A 24,403-nucleotide genomic window follows, 5' to 3' on the forward strand; every position below is an offset into this window, starting at 1 on the left:
GTTGATAATAACATGAGTCACTTTTTCCTGTTTACGGCTCAGTCCATGAGCTGGCAGCTTACAGGGAGGACTTTGTAACGTCCTGTCTGACCGCCTCCTGTAGGAAAAAGGAAAATCTGCTGATAGCTGATAGTATTTTTGGAAAAAGTTTCTTCATTCTGACTCTGTTAAAGTCTCCCAACACAATAAAGTCTCACTCTGGGTTAAAATCCCTGATCTGCTAATGACGCTGCACCTTCATCCACAGCGGATGTGTCAGCTTGTGATGGGATGTAAAGATGGGAGAGGAGAGCTGAGCTGAGGCAAGCGGGTCTAACTTTAACACTATGTTACTAACACCCAAACGTCTGTGGCTCAGAGTTCCCTCCCTCCTCTTGATTTGCATAAGTGCTTCTTTCTGTCTCAGATGGATGATAACAGTGTCCAGTGTGATGGCAGCTCCTGACGTGTCTGCTTCTGCCCGATTCTTTCTGTGTTTGCTTCGAGTTTAGCTGAAGCTCGGACATCGCCTGCCTTCTGGTATGTTTTCCTTTTATTGATTCATTTTCACCATCATGTTTCCTTTCAGTCAGCCTGGCGCAGCATTGTATTCAGACCTGCTGACATCTTCTGTTACCTGTAGTCTACTTTTCATACTTAGATGTGTGCAGGTGTTAAAAATGAAAATAACACAGTGACTCTACACAATTCTGACACCAATTAAAATCATATCATTTAATTTGATGAATGTTTGATAGAGACGTTCTTGGTAGTGTTTGTGGGTGTGCCGTCATTCTGTCTGTAACACGATGAGATTTTAATGAATTCTGATTAAAATTTGCTTTTTTTCCCCACAAAAGTGGACAAAAAGCTGTTGAACTTAGAGGCTATGATTCTTACAAGTGTGCTGTGTGTTGTCATTATATAGACATGTCACGTCATTTGACCTCTGACCTCACTTTTACATTGCACATGCGCCTTTCTTTCAAGTTTCTCAAAAATGTGTTAAATGTGATATATGTTTAAAGAAAGCAGAAACAGAATGAGCTTCCTGCTTAGGTAGAAATATACTGTAGTGTAATATTATTAATCAGTACCTATCATCCATCACCTACACCCACACGATATTTGTGTGTAATGTTGTTAATGTTATGTGGTTCATCCTGATGTAACCTGGTGTCGATAGTCAGACAGTAACTGTGTTTGTTACATTCAAGCGCTGATGGAGTCTGTTTAAAAAGACAAGAGAGAACAGATGAATACTGTTTCCTTAAAGGGTGAATGCTGCCCGCTGGAGCTTTGCGCTCTCAGCTTCTCGTTTGCTTTATTTTTTTGCGTCAAAGGAAAGTTTTAAGTTGCTTATTTGTTTGCTGACAAACAATATGAGTCCATCATCAGAAATATTTACCATGCAATAATTCAGTGACAATACTAATAATTGGCCTTTGAAATGTAGTATTTTCTTCATCGTACTAGTGAACGGCTCCATTAACAAGAGTTGGAAGCTCATTAATCAAAGAATCCATGATGAAATCAGACGCCACATCCCAAACCACGTTTCTGAAATAAGCAGTTAAGCGTGCAGTCAGAGGATGTTACTGACTGTTTAATGGTGTTCAAGCATTTCCTATTATGTTGGTGGTTTTTTTCACTTCCTGTTTTTAAAGTTTATTTAGAAACTTTTTTTTCATATAACCACTCAGGTTCCCTTTTTCATGCGAACACCCAAACTGTGAACTTTGTGACTAATTTTCCACACCCAGCCTTTTTTTAAGAACCCACTGAGTGAAGGCCATGCATCCTCCTTCTAAAAGACTCATGCACTTCTTTGATATGCAGCTGATTATCAGCAGTTAATAAACAACAGGCAGACGAATTCAGTTGACAACTTCTGTTTTCTCTTATCCTGATAAGAGCCACAGATAAAAGAACCACTGCAGGCAGATTATAGCAAGGCTTTTATATGATTTCTTAGCATGGCTTTTTATATGATCAGTGCAATAAGGTGTCATTTATAATAAATTTATAGCCTTTGAGGGTAGCTGTTTTTGAAAAGTGTAACTTTCAGCTGTTGAACTCTGCAGGCATTGAGGTTAAAAACACCACACTACTCATTTCCTGTAGGTCGAGGACCCTGATACTCCTGAAGCTGCAGAGAAAGCGAAACAACAGTTTAATCGGCATTGAGGACGAGCACGGTAAGACTAGTGTTTCCTAGCTCTGTGTTTCAGCTTACCTCGTGTTATTTTAGGCAGCAGAGTGACACCAAAACAACAAGGTGTTTTAGTGGTGTCTGCGCCCACCACTGTAAGCTACAGTCGTAATCCTGCAGTGCAGGTGAAACAGCGCTTTATTACTGAAGGATCAGCGTGTGCATCCCTGTTGAGCTTAAGCTTGTTTATGTCTGTAGCGCTAATGGGTTTCCTGATTGCTGTGTGATCAGTGAACACATCATTTGAGACACTTGTATTTTGTTAAAAACTAGTTCAGCTGATTATAAACTCTGTGTCTGTAAAAATGCAGATATCTCACCATAGATTAAACATGAGATAATGAAGATATTTCAGCGCTGTGTGACATCTGCACAGGAAACACTTGTATGTGCAGATTAAGTGACAAAGTCTCTGCTCAGAGCAGACTGTACATATCTGAATAAGATGAGAAATTATTTAGAATTGAAATAATTTAGTAATAACTACAGAAAACCTTCAGATCACACCACCATGAGGTCATCGCTGAAGAGAATGAGAGGGTTCAGTGTTTGTAGGAGTCGATGCAGCACCATACATTTCTATTTTTAAGAAAGTAAAGTCTTTTTAGAACACACAGAAAAAGCACTGTACAACAAAATAGAGTAAAATAATATATTATAGAAAAACAAGTTGAGCCGCAGAATAGGCAAGGCAAGGCAAATTTATTTGTATAGCACAATTCAACAACAAGGTGATTCAAAGTGCTTTACAGAGACATTAGAAACAAAAACAAATAAAAAGCATGATTTAAAATTGATTAAAACAAGCAAACAAACAAACTAACTAAACACACACATTTCACACCTGTTCGCGCGATCTGAACCCTTATCGTAAGGGGAGCTACCAGTCCTTCTGTGGACGAGCTACTTTCTATTTTAAATTCCCTGAATTTAAAATACTCTCTAGACCCAGTCTAGACCCAGCTGGGGAGCTACCCAGAGCTCTAAACCCACTTACAAACAAACAAACAAACAAAACAGTATATAAAATCAAAACAGATAAAATCAGAAATAGATAAAATCAGTAGTTAATGTAAGTTTTGAAATTTAAGCTTAAAAGTGTGGATTTGGTGCTTTATTCAAATGCAGCTGAGAAAGGTGAGTCTTCAACCTGGATTTAAATAAACTGAGTGTTTCAGCTGATCAATAGAGTGAACATCAGAAAAACCTGACTAAACAAAAACGTTTCAGTCTTGGAGCCACAGACTGAAAGGCTGCGTTCTCCTCCAGCTTCCATCTGGTACGATGAGTCTGTGAGCAGCAGAGTGTTCAATAAGGCTGAAGCCTGGCCGTGGAGTGCTTGTTATCTCTTCTGGGAGTCAATGTAAAGAGTATAAAACAGGATTAATGAGCTTCCTTACTGAACCTGTTAATAAATTTACTTAGATTTGATTATAATTTCAACTTCCTATCACAACATTCTGATGTTTTCAGTGAACTGTGGATAAATAAAATAGGCGATTAGGAAAATACTGATGCTGATGAAAACAGTTCACTGGAGGTTAACTCCTATTTGTATGAAATGGTCGAAAGAATTGGAACATTTTAGGATAACTGTCATAGAGAACGGGAACATTAAAGGTTTGAGAGACACAAATAGAAATATTTAAATGGTTATAAATTGTGGCTGTTTTTCAGATGGTTTTGAGTGACGTGCTGTAATCAGATACCTTTCACAGACACAACATTTCTGATTTGATTTGATTTGATTTGATTTTATTGATTAGCATTCAAATTCAAATCTCAGTGAAAACAGTGAAAAAACAAACAAACAAACAGTGAAAACAGAACAAAAATCTACCATAAAGAAAGAAAGCATGAGACAAGGCTAATCAAAAGGTATTGGCTGAAGCATTTGCTTATTACGCCAACCCTTTTCACAAAATATCTTTTTGTATGCAGCTCCTGTACACAGGGCTTGAAGAAAATAATAAAACAAAGCAAAAACCAAACAAACAAACAAACAAACAAAAAAAAACAAAAAAAAAAAACTTTCCACCTTAGATAAGTAACTACATCAAAGCAAAAGAATCAAGAGGTTGTTTTTTTTTTCTCCTTTTTGCTCTTTTCATTCTTGATTTATATATTTTTCTATTACTCTATTTTTAAACATGTTTTTCAGTTTCATTTCTCAGTTTCAGTGTTTAATATGTGGAACTTTTAGCATTTTGAGTGGCTCCATACTGTAATGTTTTGGTAATGATCAGAGAAACATAGCTTTATTTTTACGCTTTTATATTAAATATTGGGTTATAAGGATTTGCAAATGGCTGCATTCTTTTAGATTTGCATCTTAGACAGCGTCCTATCTTTTCCTGGACGCAGGAAAAGTGATCATTTTTGCAGCAGTTGGATAAATCTGCAAATTAACCATTAAGAAATCCATGCAGTGAATTGAAAACAGCTGTGTTTGTTTTATTGTCTCCACAGAAGATGTTTGCAGCTGAGGCCAAAAAACTGATTGACAAGGTGGGAGATAAAGAGCTCATCTATAATGAGAGCCTAATCAAGAAAGTAGATCTGCTGACTCTGGTCAAAGTCAGCAGAGGAAAATTCTGGCCAGTGCAAAAGTACAAGATAATGCAACTCAGTCTGCCCGAGCTCATGGAGGTGGAAGACTTCAGCCCAGGTGTGTATTCAGATGCATAAACACACACATATTTTGTGTCACACAATATAAATACACCTTTTTCTGACTGAGTCCCATTGGCCTGGTGATGATGATATAATACTGTAGTTCACATGCTGACCTTAATTCACAGAATCTATCTTATTCAGATGGGCCAGCTATTGGTGCTAGGGCCTACATCTCTGCCCCTCATCGTCCATACTTTTGCCAGAAAGAAAGGAAGGGTGATAAAGTAAGACAGAGGATGATGGGTTGTGACCTGCAAGGCAAACAGGCTCACCAGTGTCACAGTGAACTAATACATTCCTTAATCCACAGAAGGGAGAATCAGCTGGGAGTGTGTGTCTTTATGCTCCAGTTATACCAGAGGTGGTGGTGGGTGTGCCTCTGTCTCCTAAATAACTCCCCCTCATTAAGCTGACCTGTGTGTTGTGGTACATTGACCTCATAATATATAGAACGACTGTATCATGTGTAAGTGATGCTCCTTTCTCCCTCCAGAGTGCACAGATGAGCCCTTTGTGAGTAATTTCATGACTTCAACAAAGACGAGCGGGAGAGGAGGGTTAGGTGGAAAAGACATTGGTGTGTATGAAGCTGAAGTGAATGCAGGCGCTGACAGCATGGATGGACTAGTTCAGCCCGTCAACATGATGTCGAAGAAAGTCGACCTTAAAGCCCTGAGGAGCGCGCTCAGTGACGGGTAGGGCTCTGTCTCTGCTCAGCGATCGTTGTTTTCCAAACATGCGCTAACCTTTTTACTCTCTGCTGCTGCTTCCTGTTTCCAGGACCATAAAAACAGACAAAGTGAACCTGCTGGCACTGAAAACGAAGGATAAACTGGCTTTTGTTCACCAGACAATTTACAACTCTTCTCCTGTCACACTTATTAGAAAGTGCACGAGGGATGGGTCCTTGTTAGCCTCCTGCATAAAGATACTGAGTCTGTTTGCAAAGGTGAGTGAATCTCCAAAGGATGAAGACATTCTGGGCTCAGCTTTGTTTTCAGTAACTCATGTTTGAGCTGTATTGGTAATGAATTGATTACTTGTTTGTGAAGAACAAACTGTCCAGAGTGCAGGTGCAGCATGATTCGTCTGTAGTGATTAAAGTGATCGAGTTAATGAATTTGAATCAGGAATTCTTTATGTATTCAGTTCCTCTGTTTGTAAGTTACGTGAATGGTCGGTTCTTCAGCATTTTGGAGAATTTGCCACAGTTCTCTGTCAGATTTAGACTGTTGGTAACTTCTGCCTCATTGTTTAATCAAAACTGATTCTGCGGTCATCAGGACTCTGGGAATCCAATCCACTTCCGCAGGACTCCACTCACTTTGTTCCACTTCAGGAACTCAAAGGCTATTTGTGGACATAAACGTCCCTGGCAGGCCTATTTCAAGGCCACATTTGAGGAAGAAATAAGTTCCTGCATAACCCCCCAAAAATAAACTCCTGAGTAGCAGACTGGTTAAAGTCATAAAAATAAGTATTGTGTAAAAATTCAACAACTATGAAGAGCATAATTCTCAAATTACTATTTAGAAAACAGCATTTGCCACAGAGCACGTTTTCCACGGTTTCCTGGTTCCTACACTGCAATGCTAACAAGCAGGCAGAATACCCAGCACTGTAAACCCTGGCACCAGGCCTGACCCGTGGTGTAGCCAGGTCATTTTATTAGAGTGATGTGATTATTTACCGGAGAGTGGCACATAAACAGATGCTCTGCAGCAAGAACCATTGTAGACATCATCTGATGGAGCTGTGTGTAACATTTAAGGTCAAGGTCAAGTTTATTTATATAGCACATTTCCAAACAGTCCATGCTGCACAAAGTGCTTAACAATGTAAAATGCCACTAAAATAAATAAAATGCAGTGATGCAGTAAAATATAGAAAAGCAATTAAAAAAAACTAAAACAACAGCAACAACTAAGGCTGTTAAAACCAAAAATGTTTAGGTCAGAGTGTGTTAAAAGCCAGACTTAAGTGTGTGTCTTTAGTAACGATTTAAAATGTTTGAATGTTTGTGCAGATCTAATATTAAGAGGAAGGCAATTCCAGAGTTTGGGACCTGCCGCACAGAAGCCTCTGTGTCCACGATAGTTAAGTTTAGTCTGTTGAATAGTTAAGGTTAGTTTGGACCTCATGGTTCTTTCTGGAGCATAAATATAAAGGTGGTCAAATAGGTAAGAAGGCGCTTGGCCGTTAAATGATTTAAAAACAAAAAGTAAAATTTTAAATTGGATCCTGTAAGGAACAGGGAGCCAATGTAGAGAGGCCAAACCCAGGATAATATGCTTCTTCTGTTTAGTGCCAGTTAGCAGATGAGCAGCTGCATTTCAGACCAACTGGAGACGATAAAGAGGGGCCTGGTCCAAACCAAAGTACAAAGAATTGCAGTAGTCCAGTCTGTAAGTAATGAAGAGATGAATAACACGTTCAAAGACATTAGCTGGAAGGTACGGCTTAACCTTGGCTAGCTGTCTTAAATGAAAAAAGCAGGATTGGACTACTGCACTCACCTGCCTACACAGTTTAAAGCAACCATCAAGGTACACACCGAGGTTTTTAACCACTGTCTTACAATACGAGGATAAGGGGCCTGGACTGCAGTCAATGGGCTTAATGAAGCTACCAAAAATGACAGCTTCTGTTTTGTTTTCATTTAATAAAAAAATAAATAAAAAATTAAAGACATCCACTGTTTAACACTATCAAGGCAACATAATAATAACTGAAGTGGGCCTGTCCCTGCTTTTAAAGGCAGATATGTCATGGTCCGGAGTCTGTGACTCCGTGTTTATGTTTAGTCTATTAGTATTCTGTGGTTTTGGTTACCTTGAGTGTTTGTATTCTTCTGTTCATGTTCCTATGTTCTGTGTCCCCCAGTCTGTGTTAAGTTGGTGTGTTATGTCATTGCTTGTATGTGTTTCCTGTTTTATTGTGAAGGTCTGCGTCTTATGTGAGTGTTTTCAGTTTGCCTCCCTAGTCTCGTCACGATAATCACTCCCAGCTGTGTTCCCCACCTGCGTGTAATCTCCCTGTGTTCTCTAGATGTATTTAAGTTGTGTTTTCTGTCATGGTAGTTGCTGGTTCGTCTGTGTTATTTCCCTTCCACCCTTCTGTGTTGATTCTCTGGTCGTTCTCCCTGCATGTCACGTTCGTATTCCGGTTAGTGTTTTATTTAGTTTTCCCAGTTTAGAGTTTTCACCGTTCTGTTCCTCGCCACGCTGTCTGTTGTACCTTTTAGTTGCAAATAAACTCACCCTCCACTTCAGCAGCCTGCAGTTTTGGATCCATTATTATTCACACGGCTTGCCCCGGCAAACCGTGACAAGATAGATCTCAAAGTCATCTCCAAAATAGTGAAAAAAGAAGAAAGTGAAGAAAGGTTGTACTGTGAGAAAACAGATCCCAGTGGCAACATATGCAGTGCAAACAAGGCAGGACCCAAACTAGAGCTTTGAGGTGCACCATAATTAAGGGGGGCTATTTTGGAGCTGTGATGGCCCATGTTGACATAAAAAGTCCTTCCAGATAAGGACCAAAACTACTGAAGAGCAAACGCTATTAGGCCATCATATGATTCCAGCTGTTATTGCAGGATATCATGGTCGACCACGTCAAAGGCTGCTGTCAGTTCCAACAACAAGAGGGCAGCAGCTTTAGAATTTGGGTGTTCACGCTGCAGCAGCTCTTTAAAATGTTTGGAAGAATTCAAACAGTCTGTTGTAAACCTGATCCCTTCACCTCAGCAACTTCAGACCAAAGGTCTCCAAAACTCTTGGAAATGGACTGAAGATCATCTAAATTGTGTGGCAAATGGAGAACAATGATAGTGTTTCTTCTATGCTTGTGTATTGATTGTGCAGTTATGTACAATCAGTTATGTAATTTAACAAAAAACAAATGTTTTTAGGGCCACAGAAAAGAGAAGACAAGCTTCACTGTTCCAGAAAAATCCACCTTTGCTTACGGCCTGGTGGAGATAAAGATAGAGGATGAGAAGCTGAGTAAGAGCACAACACTGTGTTGATTGCATGTGTGTGTGTTTGTGTGTGTGTTACTGAGTATAATTTCTGTCCTTTGCTCTCATTTAGAGATCTCGTGTGAACCCTGGACTCGAGGTGCCCTCGGTATGTTGCTGTGTGTGGTTGAAGTTGATGCCATGTTTGTCTTAATGTTCACATCAACATGAAGTCTTTCTCACTTTTAATAATCTTGAGGTCTGTTTTCAGATGGACTCTTTGGCGATGACATAGAGAGTGCGGTGCTACAACAGATTAAAGAAGGTGTGTCTGACAGTTTGAGCTTTTCCCTGTTCTGAATTAATCAGAGTGAAGCTTTTGGAGTTTGGGACCTACAGCACAAACTCTGCTTTAATTTATTGAGTGTGATCGTATCAGTTCTTCTATTTCTGTGTTTGCCGCAGAACTAAAGAAGAAGGATGCTTTTCTGCAGCCGCTGGCAGATCTTCCTGAGTCGGCCCATCATGATCTACTGAAGAAGCTCAGCGAGCTTGCTGAGGATGGGGATACTCTCTCTCTGCTGGAGCAAACAGTAAGAAGAATGTTTACAACATCTGAAGCTTCTTTGTGCTCATCATGAGGTTTCATCTCCCACTGATCTTAATTCTTCAACTGATTCTTCATCAGTTACTGCAAGGAACAAAAAGTCAAGAGATGGTTAAACAGGCAGTCACGTGAGAGTGAAGGTTCCACAAGAATAAACAAGCACCAGTCTAGCGGATTATCAGCAAAGGAGAGTGCCTGTATAAAAGCAAAGATTTTGGCAGTTTGCTGATCTGGTGCATTCAGGTGTGTTAACACAGTGCCACAGTTACCCTACCAGTGGACATCCCAGGTCAGACCATGTAACCTCAGATAAACTGCAACAAACCCAAGAGCTACATCTCAGACTCCACAGGCCTTAGGTTAAATGATTAAGTTCATGACAGCAAAATTAGAAAAAGAATGAACATGTGGGGTTTGTTCAGAAGGGTTGCCTGAAGAAAGCCTCTTCTTTCTAAAAAGAACGGAAAAGCTCAGCTTAGGTTTGCAAAGTTGTTTCTGAACAAACTCCAAGACTCCAAGAACACAGCTGAGATGTCTAAGCAGCTGAACAGAGTAAACTGTAAACTCCTCCATAACCAGAGTATTCAAGATTCAAATGTGAGGCCATCTGTCCCACAGCTAAAGCTTAGATCAAAACTAGGTCAATGATCAGAGCACATCAGCACATCTCTGAAAACTGTAAGAGTGGCAGGATCTTAAGAATCCTGTGCATAAATAAATCCTCACAAACCTCAGTGCACTAAGAAGAGTGAAGCAAAATTGCTCCACTTCAACGTGAGAAACTGATTAAAAGGATTGCTTAAAGTTATTGCTGCTTAATTATATTTCTAAAAGCTCTTTACTGATATTTCTCAGCTATTGGAACCATGGATGCTGCTGGTTATCAATCATGTATGCACAGGCCCAACAACCAATACTGACAACAGGCTTGGGGCTTTACAGACAGCAGGTACAGTTAGGGCCATATATTTGGACACTGGCACAAGTTTTTCTTTTACCCATTAACTGAAACATGTTACAATTATAGTTATATAACAGACATAAATGTAGACTCTCAGCTTTCATTTGAGGGTATACACATTACAAAAGTAATTGGACAGTTGACTCAAAGGCTACTTGATGTGCAGACGTGGGCAATTCCTTTGTTATGTCATTGTCAGTTAAGCAGATAAAAGGCCTTGAGATCATTTGAGGTGTGGTGCTTGCATTTTGACGATTTTGCTGCGAACAAACAAGGTGCGGCTCTTTATGCAGGTGCAACAAGCAATCCTTAAGCTGAAAAAACAGAAGAAAAAAACAATTGCTACAATATCAGGAGTGGCAAAAACTACAGTTTGGTACATCCTGAGAAAGATAGAAAGCACTCGTGAACTCAGCACCTGGACCTGGAGGTCCACAGAAGACAATAGTGGTGGATGATCACAGAATCATTTCCATGGGGAAGAGAAACCCCTTCATTTCATGTCTTGATGCATGCTCAATCATCCAGGTAAGGAAATCCCAAAAAGGGGATTCTGTTCACCTGGACATAGTGTTTTCAGTGGAAGAAACATTTTGTCACTCATCCAAGTGACTTCTTCACTCTCAGCTGGCTGCAGGTTTCCCCAATCTTATAAACAGTAAATTTGCACAATGACTGAAACTGGGCAGTGGGCTGTGAGGTCATAACCTCACAACATCCAGCCAACTGAACAACACCGTCTACCATAAAGAGAAGACTGAATGAAAGTAAATGCAAATGGTTCACTGCAAGGTCCAAGCCACTCATAAGACTCAAGAATAGAAAGGCTCAAAAAAACCAAACAAACACAGTCCTGGAAAAGTATTCTTTGAACAAGAAAAACGCATGCAGAAGGCGTGGAACAGCTCATGATCCAAAGCATACCACAACATCTGTAAAACACGATGGAGGCAGTGTGATGGTTTGGGTATGCATAGCTGCCGTGGGCACTGGGACACTAGTGTTTAATGATGATGTGACACAGGACAGAAGAAGCTGAATTAATTCTGAGGTCAGAGACATACTGTCTGCTCAAATCCAGCTAAATACAGTCAAATTAAATGGGCGGTTTTTAATAATACAGATTGACAATGAACCAAAACCTACACCCAAAGCAACCCAGGAGTTTATTCAAGCAAACAAGTGGAATATTCTTGAATGGCCTGGTCAGCCACCATATCTTAATCCAGCTGAGCATTTCACTTGTTGAAGACTAAACTTCAGACAGAAAGGCCCACAGACAAACAGAAATTGGATGCCGCTGCAGTAGAGGCCTGGCAGAGCATCAAAAAGCAGGAAACACAGCATGTCCATGAATTCAAGACCTCAGGCTGTCATTGCCAGCAAAGGTTTGTCAGCATTAGAGTATTAGAAATGAACATTTTATTTTCAGTTATTTAATTTGTCCAAATACTTAGTCTCTGAAATGGAGGGATTGAGTTAAAAATGGTTTAGTTCCTCACAATTTTATGCATCTTTTTGTTCAACCCACTGACTTAAAGCTGAAAGTCTGAACTTCAACTGCATCTAAGTTCTTTCATTTAAAATTCATTGTGGTAATGTACAGAACCAAAATTAGAAGAAAGTTGTCTCTGTCCAAACATTTATGGACATAACTGTAGTTTTATGTTCTCCATGACTAAACACCACCCTGCTCTGATACTACTACTAATAATCCTCTGCTTCTCTCAGTTGGATCACTGCAGTAATGGAGCATTTGAAGGCACTTTGTCTCAGGCTGTCTCCTCCTTCATGGACCTTCTCGATATTTCAAACATCTCCACTGCTGTGAAGGATGCTGTTCACCTGTTGGTCAGCGCGTTGGACAGTAAGTCAGCTGACCTGCTCTGAGACATTTATCCCATCCAGTAACATGTAGATGCTCCACATCAGGTGTGGTATGTGAGCTGGAGGTGGTGGGGCTGAGATAAAGGTGTTCAGGTGTGATTTGGGAGTGTGTGAGAGCTCAGCTCACAGTTTTATTGACACATCTGAAGCAAAGCGTTTCAGTTCATCACATCGTCATCAAACTTTGTCTTTCTTTTTCATGTTTGTGCAGCTCTGCCAGATGAAGTGCCGCCACTTCTGACCTGCTGCAGTCCAGACACTCTGAGAGTGCTCAACCAGCTGGTGGGTCCATTCACTCATTCATCTGCATTCATCTACATGCTCCTCTCAACAGCTGCCAGCCTCATCACACCGTATCCTACAGACTCAGCACACTGAGCATGTGTAATCTGACACCTTAAAGCATCGTCTGTCATGTTTTTGTAATGAAGAAGAATAAACTAAAACTAAACAGAAAATCCCACACATGTAAAAGCGCATCAGCAGCAGCTCCGCCCACTATCAGCAGCCTGTGGGCGGAGTCTTCCTCATGTTTGAATCTGATCAGACAACAGCTCCCTCTCTGCTTCTCCAGGTGGATGGTCTGAAGGACGGTCGGGCCACACTGCCAGAGTCCCTGCCCGTCCCCCTGCAGGAGGGAGGGGAGCTCCGCTGGGCGGCCGAGTTCATCTGTTTGAATGATCAGAAGCTGAAAGAGTTGAGTGATGGCTGGGACCGGCCCGAGCTGCCCCCAGAGGTTCTGCTGGAGGTTCTGTGCCTCGCTGTGCAGGGACTCAGCCTGATGCAGCCCACAGCAAACCCTTAATGTCAGCTGCTGTGATCTTTGTTAACCTGTTTTCACAGCAGCGTTCTGCATCTTTGAACGTTTCTGCCATTGTTTCCTGAACTTTCATCTGTCAAAGATCAAAAATAAAAAGAATAATCTAATAATATATATATATATATTTTTAAATAAATAAAACTTCATACTTTTATGTTCGGCTCATGGTTTTAATATTTTATTAGTTTTTGCTGCACTCCTTTATGTTCTGTCCTGTTCCCTCCTCTGTGCCCCTGACCCTGTTTCCATGCTTGTTTACTGTTAGTTATTTTTACAATATTGATATAGAACTAATCTCTTGAAATATCATATATCAGATTTGGTACTTGAGAGACAAGAAAAAGAAGTGACAGCATGCAGAGAAGGAGGCTAAACACTGTGCCTTCTGCTCCAGAGACAGTCCTCACAAACAGGCGATAGAAACTGTAGGGTCAGAGTCTGGACTGAACCTTATGCCCTTTTTAAGAGGACTTTCTGTGTTTATGGTTTCATCCTGCAGATCTCCATCTGGAAAACGTTACAGTCATTTATTTTTCAACCATCAAAAAAACATTTCAGTCCAAGCAACCTTTAATGAAAGATTTAATTTATCAGACGGATTTTCAGTTCTGCTTTAGGGTTTCTCATTATTACTCACATTTTAAAACATTTACTTCTTGTGGCTTGTTGGAGTTTCCAGAGATGTGAGAGGAGACTTACCGGCGCCATCATGAGGAAAAATGCTGCATCTGCAATTCTGAAGAAAGTTGAACTCAATTTGAAACAGGATTTAGTCTACACATCTTAAAAAAACATACTATGCTAATATTTCTTATAATCAGGGTTGAAGACATGTAACATGTAACAGGAGACTCAGCGCTGCTGTAAGGTCGACACAACAGGTTCAGATCACTCTGTGGAGCTCATGTTAACGAAAGTTAAAACGCTGCTGTTAAAATTGATGAGTGGGAGTCTCATTTTCACCGTATACCTCGGGATTTTCCTGAAGTGATTTTGAAGTAAAACTTCAGTATATAAGGAAGTGAGAGCACAGTATGTAGATTTGCCCAACTTAAATACATTCTTTGTTTCACTTTTCTGAAGAAACAAAACAAAAACATTGTGTTGCTGCGTCACAGTTCAGCAGAACTTACAAGCTGCTGCATGCACAGTCATGTCCTTCAATGTTTGGACAGAGATTACCAGAGTAATCAGCAGTCAGTGACAGTTTTACTGAAGAATCTATTGTTTATAAAGAGAGAGTTTAAAAAAAGCAGTCTCACAGGTTCCTACAGGTTTTCTGTGAAGTTTTTTTGCTGTAAAATGAGCCAACAGGTTTTTTTGTTGCAGCGTGTTTACCGTCTTCAGCACACGCCCTGCTGCTCTTCACAGACACTGCAGCATATTTTCAGCTGAGAGACTCAAACACAGGCTTTGTGTTGTTTTCCTCTCTGGTTTTAAATCTGTTAAACGCAGAGTTTAAACTAAATTTTCTTTTTAGAAGAAGCTTCCTGCTGCTTTGTGGGACCTCCAGCTGTTGCACTCTGCATTGACCTGACCCTGACACGTGTGACTGTGCAGTGATTCATTGTCTGAACTGGTTTAGCTGTTGGGTGTGAAAATCTGCCGGAGGTAAGAAACTCTTTAAGATTCATGTTTCACGTTAACTTTGCTGTCAGGACACAGGCATGAAAAAGTTTTACATGCTTACAGCCTGATGAACAGTTCAAAATTATATCAGATCCATCTGCATGTATGCACACATTTAAACAGTAATCAAACAGTAGGTAAAGCATATTTGAGTGTATTGAACATCATATTTGGTTTTACATGCATCAGCTCTGCATAACATTGATTCTGCAGGTGATGAAGTTGGAGCAGATTTTATTATTTATAAAATCTCAGTATCTCAATTCTTGTCATCATATTCATTCGTATTACTAACAAAGTAAATGCCATAACCTTTATAACATGTTACTGGATAATCCCACAAAGAGAGCATCAAATGTGAAAAATATCTTATTTCTGCTCAGATGAGAAGTGATGAAGATCCTGTTTAGAGCAGTTTGTAAGTGCACCCCTGTATTAACATGCACATGCAGGAACACTAAGGAAAAGCAAGCAGATGTCATTTAGCTTCCAGCAATGCCATCAGTGAGATCATTACTGATTTTTTACTGCAGGAGTCAATACATGTAAAGCCATATTAAAAAAACAAACACAAATACATTTATTCCCAGACTCATTGCCTCTGACAGTGATACCACTGTGGGCTAAAACAAGGCGGTGGAAAATCTGCATACTGATGACTTTAACTTGTGAGATGATCGGGGTAAAAGGAGCATCTTGAAGAAGCTGAGTGGTTCAGAAGTAAAGACGTGCAGGCGATCAGCTCTGTGTGAGCAAATTCGCTCTGAATGACAAAACTACGGATTGTTATGACATCATCTTTTTGTTATAACCTCAGAAAGATTCAGAGACTTTTGAGTGTTGGTTATGTTGAGACAGCGCTGCATCAAACTCTCACTTGACTTTGAGGAGGACTTTTGAGGAGGTATTAACCTGGCAAACTTACTTTCAAAAAGTCGCAAAATCCTCAAGACTGGTGTGTAGCACAGATGCTTTCATTTATTTATTTTATTGTATTTATTCATGCACATATTCCATTATGAAGTCTAAGCAGAATGAGATTAATATAAAATATAAATCAGCTAATAAATTGTTGTGTGGTTTAGCTTCAGTGAATTAGCTCCAGCTGTGTTGTACACTTTAACTACTCAACGATGATATATAATTGAATTATTTTCATGAATAATATTTGTACTTTTACTTAAGTAAAATGTACTTTTACAGAATGTACATAAATATAGTATTATTACTTTTATATAAGTAAAGGATTTAGGTAACTACAGATATAACCACAAAGCATTCCAACTTAGCACACCTGTCACACAGCAGCTACAATCACTGTGTGTAATGTAGTAATAGGAGCCTTTAGATTTCCAAAGCATGATGCAACAGCTGTTTATCAGACACTAGTTCAGACCAATGAGCTACTTACCAAATGACAGCCTGTCACATCCTGCTCTCCAGTCCACTCCACAGTCTGTCTGTTCAGAGGACCCAAACATTATCTGGATGAAATATTACAGTGGAGCCTGAACCCACAGGGAGCTGAGTAATCTGGTGTCCATCAAAGTGACCCCGTCCTGCCTTAGGTTCCGCCTCCAAACTGTCAAAAGTAAATGTAGTCGTGCGAGCAGGATTTCTCTACAAATGCAGAAAGCGTGAAACTGTAGAGAAATGTAATTGCGCCAGCGAAATGAAATTATTTGCTTGGATTATCTTTTTGCTTGTGCATTTGTTATGACATATAATTCGTAGCAATGCATCAGGGAGGGCACCTGGTATGAAAATCTGCACCAACCATACAGACACCCCCTGAGTGTTTTAATCTCAGTTTCCCTGTTAATTCTTATTTGTTGATTATATTTTAACTGAGTCATCTGCTTTGACTGATGCATCTAAACCTGCCAAATAACTAGAAACTACTTTCCTCAAGATCTTGCTGTGCCATAAATGTAGGAAAAAAATGGAAATCTTCTGTGCTGACGTACAGAAATGTTATTCTTGTTTCCACAGAAGATGTTTGCTGCTGAAGCCAAAGCATTTGTCCAGACGCTGGGAGGAACAGACCTCATCTCTAATGATAACTTAAACTGTAAAATGGATCTACTGACTCTGGTCAAAGTCACTGAGGGAATTTTTTGGCCGGTACAGAAGTACAAAGTGATACACTATAGCCTGCCCGAGCTCACCGAGGAAGAAAACTTCTCTCCAGGTACGTTATCAAGAAACAAGGCGTTACTGAGTAACCATGGTTCTATGAAGGAAGGTGAGCTGTTTAGGAGACAGTTTAAAATTTACCCTCCATTGCCCCTGGTACTGGGAGCAAGAGGGCAAAGTTCCCGTTTAATCGTCTGTAACATGGACATGGTAATAAAAGTCCCGGTGTTCCGGCATACCATCCCATCATACATAATTTATGCACATTAATTCACACAATAATTCCAGCATAAATTTAAGTAGGATTGTTTACCACTTAACTTTACCTATCAAAGTATACTTGTAGTTCATATTCACAAAGATAGGATGGTTTGCAAGTTTCATCACAATGTGACAAAAATTCACCAAACCAGCCACAAAAGAAGATCATAATATTTTTGATAATCGACAATCAATAACATGAAAATCGGGCTTACCATGCTCGTTATTTCCAATGTGTAAACATCCATTTGGCACTACAGAATGTTTCCTTCCTTACTCCATCTTCCACAATGCCTCAGAGACGTTTCCGTTAAAAATCACCATTCTCTGCCCAGTTACAGACATTTGATTGTTACAGGGCAAGTGTTGTAATTTAGGGTCATGTGTATTTTTCACCTTGTAATTTCTAATTAGTGGAACTGACATGAACAATGCCACATTGCTGTGATTCATTTGGCTGAAACAATTCAAAAGAGATGTCAATCATGCAAATTGGCCAAAAGAAGCCGAAGCCACAGCCCCTCAGAATGTAAAGTGAAAACACATATTTCCAGATCTTGATTATGCACAGTAAAAAAAGACCCAGCACTGTAAAGCCTTGAATAGAAGGTTTCTAAGCCCACTAACCCTGCCACTCATGAACCTGTGTCTCCTAAACAGTTCACCCTCACTGAGCTGACCTGCATGACAGCATGCTGACCTCATATGAAACAGAAAAAAATGAAACCGAGTATGAAAAATGATGCTCCATTCTCCTGCCAGATTACACCGAGGAAGTCTTGGTAGAGGACTTTAGGATCACTACAGAGAAGAGTGGGAGTGGAGGTATAGGTGGAGAATGCAGTAATGTGGGTGAAGCTTATATTAATGCCAGCACTAGTTCTGTGGATGGACTGGTTCAGCCCGTCAGCATGATGACAAAGAAGGCCAATGTTAAAACTGTGGTGAGCAGATTCAAGGGCAGGTACGTCTGTCTTTTTGCTTATTTATTTATTTGTGTATTTTCAAAATAAAAGCTAATTTTTCCTCTGTGTTGGATCCTTTTAAATCCAGGAAAATACACAAGGATACCTTGAACCTGCTGGGACTGAAAGAGAAGGATAAACTGATGTTTGTCTCTCAAATAGTTTACAACTCCAGTCCTGTCAAAATTATTAGAAAGTCTACGACTGATGGCTCCATTTTCACTTCTTATGTAAAGATGCTGAGTGTCTTTGCAAAGGTGAGTGAGTGAATTCAGCGGTCTGCAGGGACAAGAGTATCTGTTTCTGATCTTCACATGCAGGAACCCATAGACTGTTTTAGGGCAAACCAAGACCTTGTAGGAGTCATTTCAGGGCCACTGTAAGGAGACAAACCTGCTAGGTGGGGCACTAAGGTAGTTTATTTGAAATTCAACAACCATGAACAGCAGACTTCTCTGACTGTTATAATCAGTACATAATATGCCAATGTTTTTGGTTTATTTACAGACATAGTGTTTGAAGCCTTTATCCATGTCTCATGTGTAAAGAGGGTTGGACACTTATTCTGTCACCCCAATGTTCCTTCAGGCTCAGTGAAGAAATGCAGACTAAACAAGGCTTAAAGCCTGGCACTGAACTTAAACCGTGGCTGGAGGTGTTATTTATCCTAGGTGGCACTGCAGGTCTGAACTTGTCCAGATAATATCTGGTGGAGCTGATTGTAAGAAGACACAGCTCACTGTGACTGGACATTAAACAAGCTTTAACCTGCAGGTTTGGTGGCATGTGAGAACAGTGCAGTAAAAGAGTGACATAGGCATGAGTGACAAAGAGCGATAAATACAACTTTCTACTGTTAAAGTGACCATGTGGGAACACTGAACATATAGAAACGATTTTGAAATGAGACCACTGATTCAAAACCTAAACAGAATTAAACTGAAACTAGAGTTAATTGATTTATTGAGAAGTATTTCTAGAAGTAACAGTTATCAGGCAATGTTTAGTTGTCTTTGATAAATGCATTTGTATGATCGGATCTAATCTTTAAGTGACATTTTGGTGCACACTCGATAAACTTGATGGGGTAATGCACCAATACGTTGTTTGTCAACCGCCAATAAACACTGAGCAGAAGGAGAAATCATTTGCAAATAGTCAAAATAGTTGTTACTTACTATAACTCCAGTTCTCTGACTATGTCTGTGGTTCGTGTGGGGTTGCCTGCTGTGGATCTGTTGCTGTCATCAGCTCCAGAACTCTCAAAGTCATAGTAAAGATTCTCTGACCTTGTCTCCCTCTCGTTGTGATTGTAAAGATGTATTATTGGTCTAAATAATAATAATAATATTGTATTTCTTCAGGGGAGCAGTAAGGCGGAGACAAGCTTCACTGTGCCAGCAAAATCCATCTTTGCTTATAGCCTGGTGGAGATAAAGATAGAGAATGAGAAACTGAGTAAGAGCACAACACTGTGTTTAATGTGTGTGTGTGTGTGTGTGTGTGTGTGTGTGTGTGTGTGTGTGTGTGTGTGACTGAGTAGTCTTTCTCTTTTTCTCTCATTTAGAGATCTCATGTGAGCCGTGGACTCGTAGTTTACTCGGTAGGTCACTGGGTGTCTGAACTTTTCTTCTTTTGCAAATTTGAAAATTTTTTTTTGTCATATTTGTATTTACAGTCGCACTCACAGTTACTCAATGTTACTAAGAGAAAAACATCTGTATCAAACTGTAAACCAAAGACGACGGAGCATCGAGCTTTCACTTTAGACTGCTGAGTTTATTCAGTTTATTTATTCAACATCAGAGTTAAAATCAGACACTTTCCAGATTGAAATGCTTACATCAGTAAAAAAAAAAAAAGTCCTTATGCTGTTTCGCTCTTTGTCATAAATCCCTCCTTTTCCTGTTCAGGTGAACATTTCAACCAACCACGATTAGACCTATGCTTAGTGTCATCCTCATTGGACTGTGAGCTTTGTTTTTTTGGGTTGTTTTTTTTTTTTTTGGTTCCACACCAAAAATAATTATGAATAGCCAAAAAACTTCACAGACAGACACAAAGGTGCTCACATTTCATTATCCCAGGAGAGAGTGCTCTCTACACAGAGTCTGTACCTTCAGAGTTTTACTTTCTGCAGATACAATTTGCAGGAAATAACCAGCAAACATTTTAATGTTGAAAACCAACTGACTGTCTTTCAGTGTCTTTTTGAACGGTACCTAGAGGTCTTTTTTGGCGTTCCAGTAGGAGGTAGCTAGTGTGGAAAAATTGCTTGAAAAATTATTGAAGAAGAAGAAATTAAAAATACTGTCAAGAACTTCTCTGGATGCATTGTGCTTAGTATAAAGTTTGATGGAGCGAGTATTATGGTATTCGGCTGTTTTTCAGCAGCATGGCCTGGCACCTTAGTTCCAGGGAAAGGAAGTGTTAGTGCGTCAACATAACAAGACATCTTGGAAAGCTTCCTACTACCAACTTTGTAGAAACAGTTTGGGGACAGCCCCCTCCCGTTCCAACATAAATGCGCACAGTAGGTCCATAAAGACATGGATCAGTTAGTCCGGTATGGAAGAACTTGACTGGCCTGCACAGAGTTCTGATGTCAACACGATAGAAAACATTTTGGAAGAATTAGAGCAGAGTCTGTGTGTCAGACGTTCTTATTGAAAACCTCTGTCTGACTTCACAAATGTGCTTCTGGAAGAATGGGCAAAAATTCCCATAAACACTTTTAAACCTGTTGAAAGGCTGAGAAGAGTTGAGAGCTTTTTTATCTGTAAAGGGTGAGTCGACATCATAATAAACCCAGTGGATTAACAATGGGATGTCACATGCGTGTCATGTCAGACGAGTGACTTTTGGCAATAAAGTATAGTTATTAGTTGAATATCACTAATAAACAAAGAGTCGGTCTGTCCAGACTTTTATTGTAAAATGTGTGTTTGTCTGTGGTTCAGTTTTGTAAGAGTAAAGACTTTCAGAGTTTCTGGTGATAATCATTTTGAGATCTGTTTCCAGATTGGCTCCTTTGTGATGACGTAAGCAATCCAACTGTGAAAAAAGTAAAAGAAGGTAAGTGTGTGTTTAAATCTGCTGAGCTCTTCACAGTTCTGAAATAATCAGTTTGTTATCTTTAGAGATTTAAGACCTGCTGTTTAACAAACTGCTGGTTCCAGCACAAACTCTGTTTTCATGTACTGACAGTGTGGTCAGCTAGTTGCTGCTGTTTCTTTGTTTGCTGCAGAACTAGAGATGAAGGAAGATCTACTGCAGCCGCTGGCAGATCTTCCTGAGTCGACCCGTTGTGATCTGCTGCAAACACTCAGCGAGCTCGTTGAGGATGGAGACAATCTCTCTCTGCTGGATAAAACAGTAAGGAGAATATTTACAAAAAGCTCCTCATCAGGTTTCATCTCTCACTGACGTCTTTATCAGTTAATGCAATGGTGGAAACTTCTCTCTTACAGGCAGATGGACAGCAGGCCTGTCTTATTTTTTATTCGTTTATCTGAACAAAGAACAGACCTGCTGATTGTATTTGTGATCTTAAATCAAGCACAGCTTTAGTTCAGGTACACCACGCTGCCAAGCTGTGTGTCACTTTCCTCCCATCTGGAAGCTGCTCTGTAGCCCACCCCCAGCTCTTGCTTTCTACAAATGTATGCTCCAGAACAAGACTATTAACAATAATATTAATAATAATCATAATCCTCTGCTCCTCTCAGCTGGATCATTGCAGTAATGGAGTGTTTGAGTGTGAGTCTGAGGCTGTCTCTTCCTTCATGGACCTTCTCAATGTCTCAAACATCTCCACAAGTGAGCAGAATGCTGTTCATATGTTGGTCAGCGCTCTGCACAGTAAGTCAGATTCAAAGATTCAAAGTGTTTATTGTCATCTGTACAAAGAAAAGCATTTCTCTGTGCAATGAAATTCTTTCTTTGCTGTCCACACACAGATGCCCAGTTAGTATATACAAATAGAAATAGAACAGATAAAATACAAATAGTATAAATAAATAAATGAAGACAAAATTTAAGAGTGAAATAAATGTGTGTGCAAAAGAGCTATGAGCTTAATATGCAAGATGACCTGATGTGCAAAAAATAGTATTACTGTTGAAATAGGTCAGCTGCTCAAGAGTCTGATGGCAGTGGGGAAGAAGGAGTTGTTGAATTGGGATGTTCTGGATTTCACACTTCAACCTTCGTCTCGAGGGCAAAAGTGTGAACAGTCCGTGTTGGGTGTGTGTGGGGTCTTTGAGGATGGAGGCAGCTCTCCTTTAGACTCTGCGATGGTAGATACTCTGCAGAGAGGGCAGTGGAGTCCTAATGATATTCTTGGCAGTTGTTATCACTGTCAGCAGGTGTTTGCGGTCCATAGCAGTAGTGCTGCCGTACCATGCAGAGATGCAGCTGGTCAGTGTGCTCTCCATAACACAGCTGTAGAACCTGCTGAGGATCTTGGCTGACATACCAAATTTCCTCAGCCTCCTTAGGAAATGCAGCCATTGACCAGCTGTGTGGTGTTCAGTGTCCAGGTGAGGTCCTCACTGATGTAGACGCCCAGGTACTTAAAGCTGCTCACCCTCTCCACTTCAAGTCCCCTAGCTTGAAGCCCCGGATAAACTTCAATTAGGAGACTTGAAGTGGAGAGGGTGAGCAGCTTTAGGTACCTGGTTAGTGAACCGAGTCAGATGACCCGCTCTGAGACATTTATCCCATCCAGTAACATGTAGATCCTCCACATGAGGTGTGGTATGTGAGCTCAGGTGTTATTTGGGAGTGTGTGAGAGCTCAGCTCACAGTTTTATTGACACATCTGAAGCAAAGTGTTTCAGTTCATCACATCGTCATCAAACTTTGTCTTTCTTCTTCATGTTTGTGCAGCTCTGCCAGATGAAGTGCCGCCACTTCTGACCCGCTGCAGTCCAGACACTCTGAGAGTGCTCAACCAGCTGGTGGGTTCATTCACTCATTCATCTGCATTCATCTACATGCTCCTCTCAACAGCTGCCAGCCTCATCACACCTTATCCTACAGACTCAGCACACTGAACATGTGTAATCTGACACCTTAAAACAGCGGTCCCCAACCTTTTTTGCGCCATGGACCGGTTTATGGCCGACAATATTTTCATGGACCGGCCTTTAAGGTGTCGCGGATAAATACAACAAAATAAAACTAGTACCGGTACCGAAAAAAGGAAGATTTATTCATAACACACGTGAAAAGACCAAGGAAAACCGAGTAAACGATAAAAACGATAACAAAATAACGCTGAAAACAGATAAAAACCCTGAAACCATACATTTCACACCTGAGCCTCACTCTCGCGGCCCGGTACCGGTCCGAGGCCCGGGGGTTGGAGACCGCTGCCTTAAAACATCGTCTATCATGTTTTTGTAATGAAGAAGAATAAACTAAAACTAAACAGAAAATCCCACACGTGTAAAAGCACATCAACAGCAGCTCCGCCCACTATCAGCAGCCTGTGGGCGGAGTCTTCCTCATGTTTGAATCTGATCTGAGAACAGCTCCCTCTCTGCTTCTCCAGGTGGATGGTCTGAAGGACGGTCGGGCCACACTGCCAGAGTCCCTGCCCGTCCCCCTGCAGGAGGGAGGGGAGCTCCGCTGGGCGGCCGAGTTCATCTGTTTGAACGATCAGAAGCTGAAAGAGTTGAGTGACGGCTGGGACCGGCCCGAGCTGCCCCCAGAGGTTCTGCTGGAGGTTCTGTGCCTCGCTGTGCAGGGACTCAGCCTGATGCAGCCCACAGCAAACCCTTAATGTCAGCTGCTGTGATCTTTGTTAATGTGCTTTTACAGCAGCCGATGCTTGTGATGGTTCAGTGTCCAGTCAGGTGAATACAGCATAGTTTTGATGTCCATGGTTGATTCAACAATTGGTGAACTTTATTTCAATGTCTCACTCTGATTTTGTTTCTTGTTTCACTCTGTCATCTTTCAAAGAGACAAAAAGACAAAAATAACCAACAGAATTCACATTTTATTAAAGTAACATACCTTTATTAAGTTATTTACATTATTGTTATAGTTTATGTCATGGTTCCTGTAATTTGATGGTTTTCTTGGATTCTTTGTGTTTGCAGACCCCACTTTAATCATCTGGTCTCCAACCTCTTCATGTTCATTTTGAGTTTTCTTTTTAATAAGTTCTTTATAAATATTTTTTAAATTCCTGGTTATTAAAGGTTTGAAATTATGTGAGGGAACAAGTGGAACAGTTTTTCAATTAGAATAAAAAAAGAATGTTTAAAAACATGAATGATGATTAAGGCTGGAAATAAA

The 24,403-nt window shown here is 40.3% G+C and overlaps 1 protein-coding gene across 3 annotated transcripts; it reads left to right on the plus strand.

Moving 5' to 3' along the window:
* The first annotated feature begins 315 nt into the window (after positions 1-315).
* LOC102314143 lies at positions 316-24,073 on the plus strand. Of its 3 annotated transcripts, none has more exons than XM_042214192.1 (12): positions 316-519; positions 2,104-2,177; positions 4,661-4,859; positions 5,361-5,562; positions 5,648-5,816; positions 8,781-8,874; positions 8,962-8,997; positions 9,100-9,153; positions 9,294-9,421; positions 12,128-12,263; positions 22,985-23,055; positions 23,652-24,073. In XM_042214192.1, exons 3-12 carry the CDS (start codon positions 4,664-4,666, stop codon positions 23,880-23,882), a joined length of 1,317 nt encoding a protein of 438 aa, XP_042070126.1. In that variant the 5' UTR covers positions 316-519; positions 2,104-2,177; positions 4,661-4,663; the 3' UTR covers positions 23,883-24,073. The 3 variants fall into 3 exon arrangements, with proteins under 3 accessions (XP_042070126.1, XP_005947650.1, XP_042070127.1); XM_005947588.3 differs by lacking the exons at positions 22,985-23,055; positions 23,652-24,073 and adding exons at positions 12,495-12,565; positions 12,858-13,257 and having other exon boundaries at positions 317-519; XM_042214193.1 differs by lacking the exons at positions 316-519; positions 2,104-2,177; positions 4,661-4,859; ... (5 more) ...; positions 9,294-9,421; positions 12,128-12,263 and adding exons at positions 13,087-14,714; positions 16,725-16,923; positions 17,892-18,093; ... (4 more) ...; positions 21,342-21,469; positions 21,823-21,955.
* The last annotated feature ends 330 nt before the right edge of the window (positions 24,074-24,403 follow it).

The sequence above is a fragment of the Haplochromis burtoni genome, unplaced genomic scaffold (genome assembly GCF_018398535.1).
Source record: "Haplochromis burtoni strain Fernald_Lab_line unplaced genomic scaffold, NCSU_Asbu1 Contig_528, whole genome shotgun sequence".
NCBI lineage: Eukaryota > Metazoa > Chordata > Actinopteri > Cichliformes > Cichlidae > Haplochromis > Haplochromis burtoni.

Bases quoted from the DNA above. Each gene is read 5' to 3' on its own strand.
- LOC102314143 (XM_042214192.1), top strand. From the start codon at position 4,664: ATGTTTGCAGCTGAGGCCAAAAAACTGATTGACAAGGTGGGAGATAAA. The intron at 5,563-5,647 runs GTAGGGCTCTGT...TCCTGTTTCCAG, and splicing joins AGGAGCGCGCTCAGTGACGG to GACCATAAAAACAGACAAAG. The intron at 8,875-8,961 runs GTAAGAGCACAA...GCTCTCATTTAG, and splicing joins GATAGAGGATGAGAAGCTGA to AGATCTCGTGTGAACCCTGG.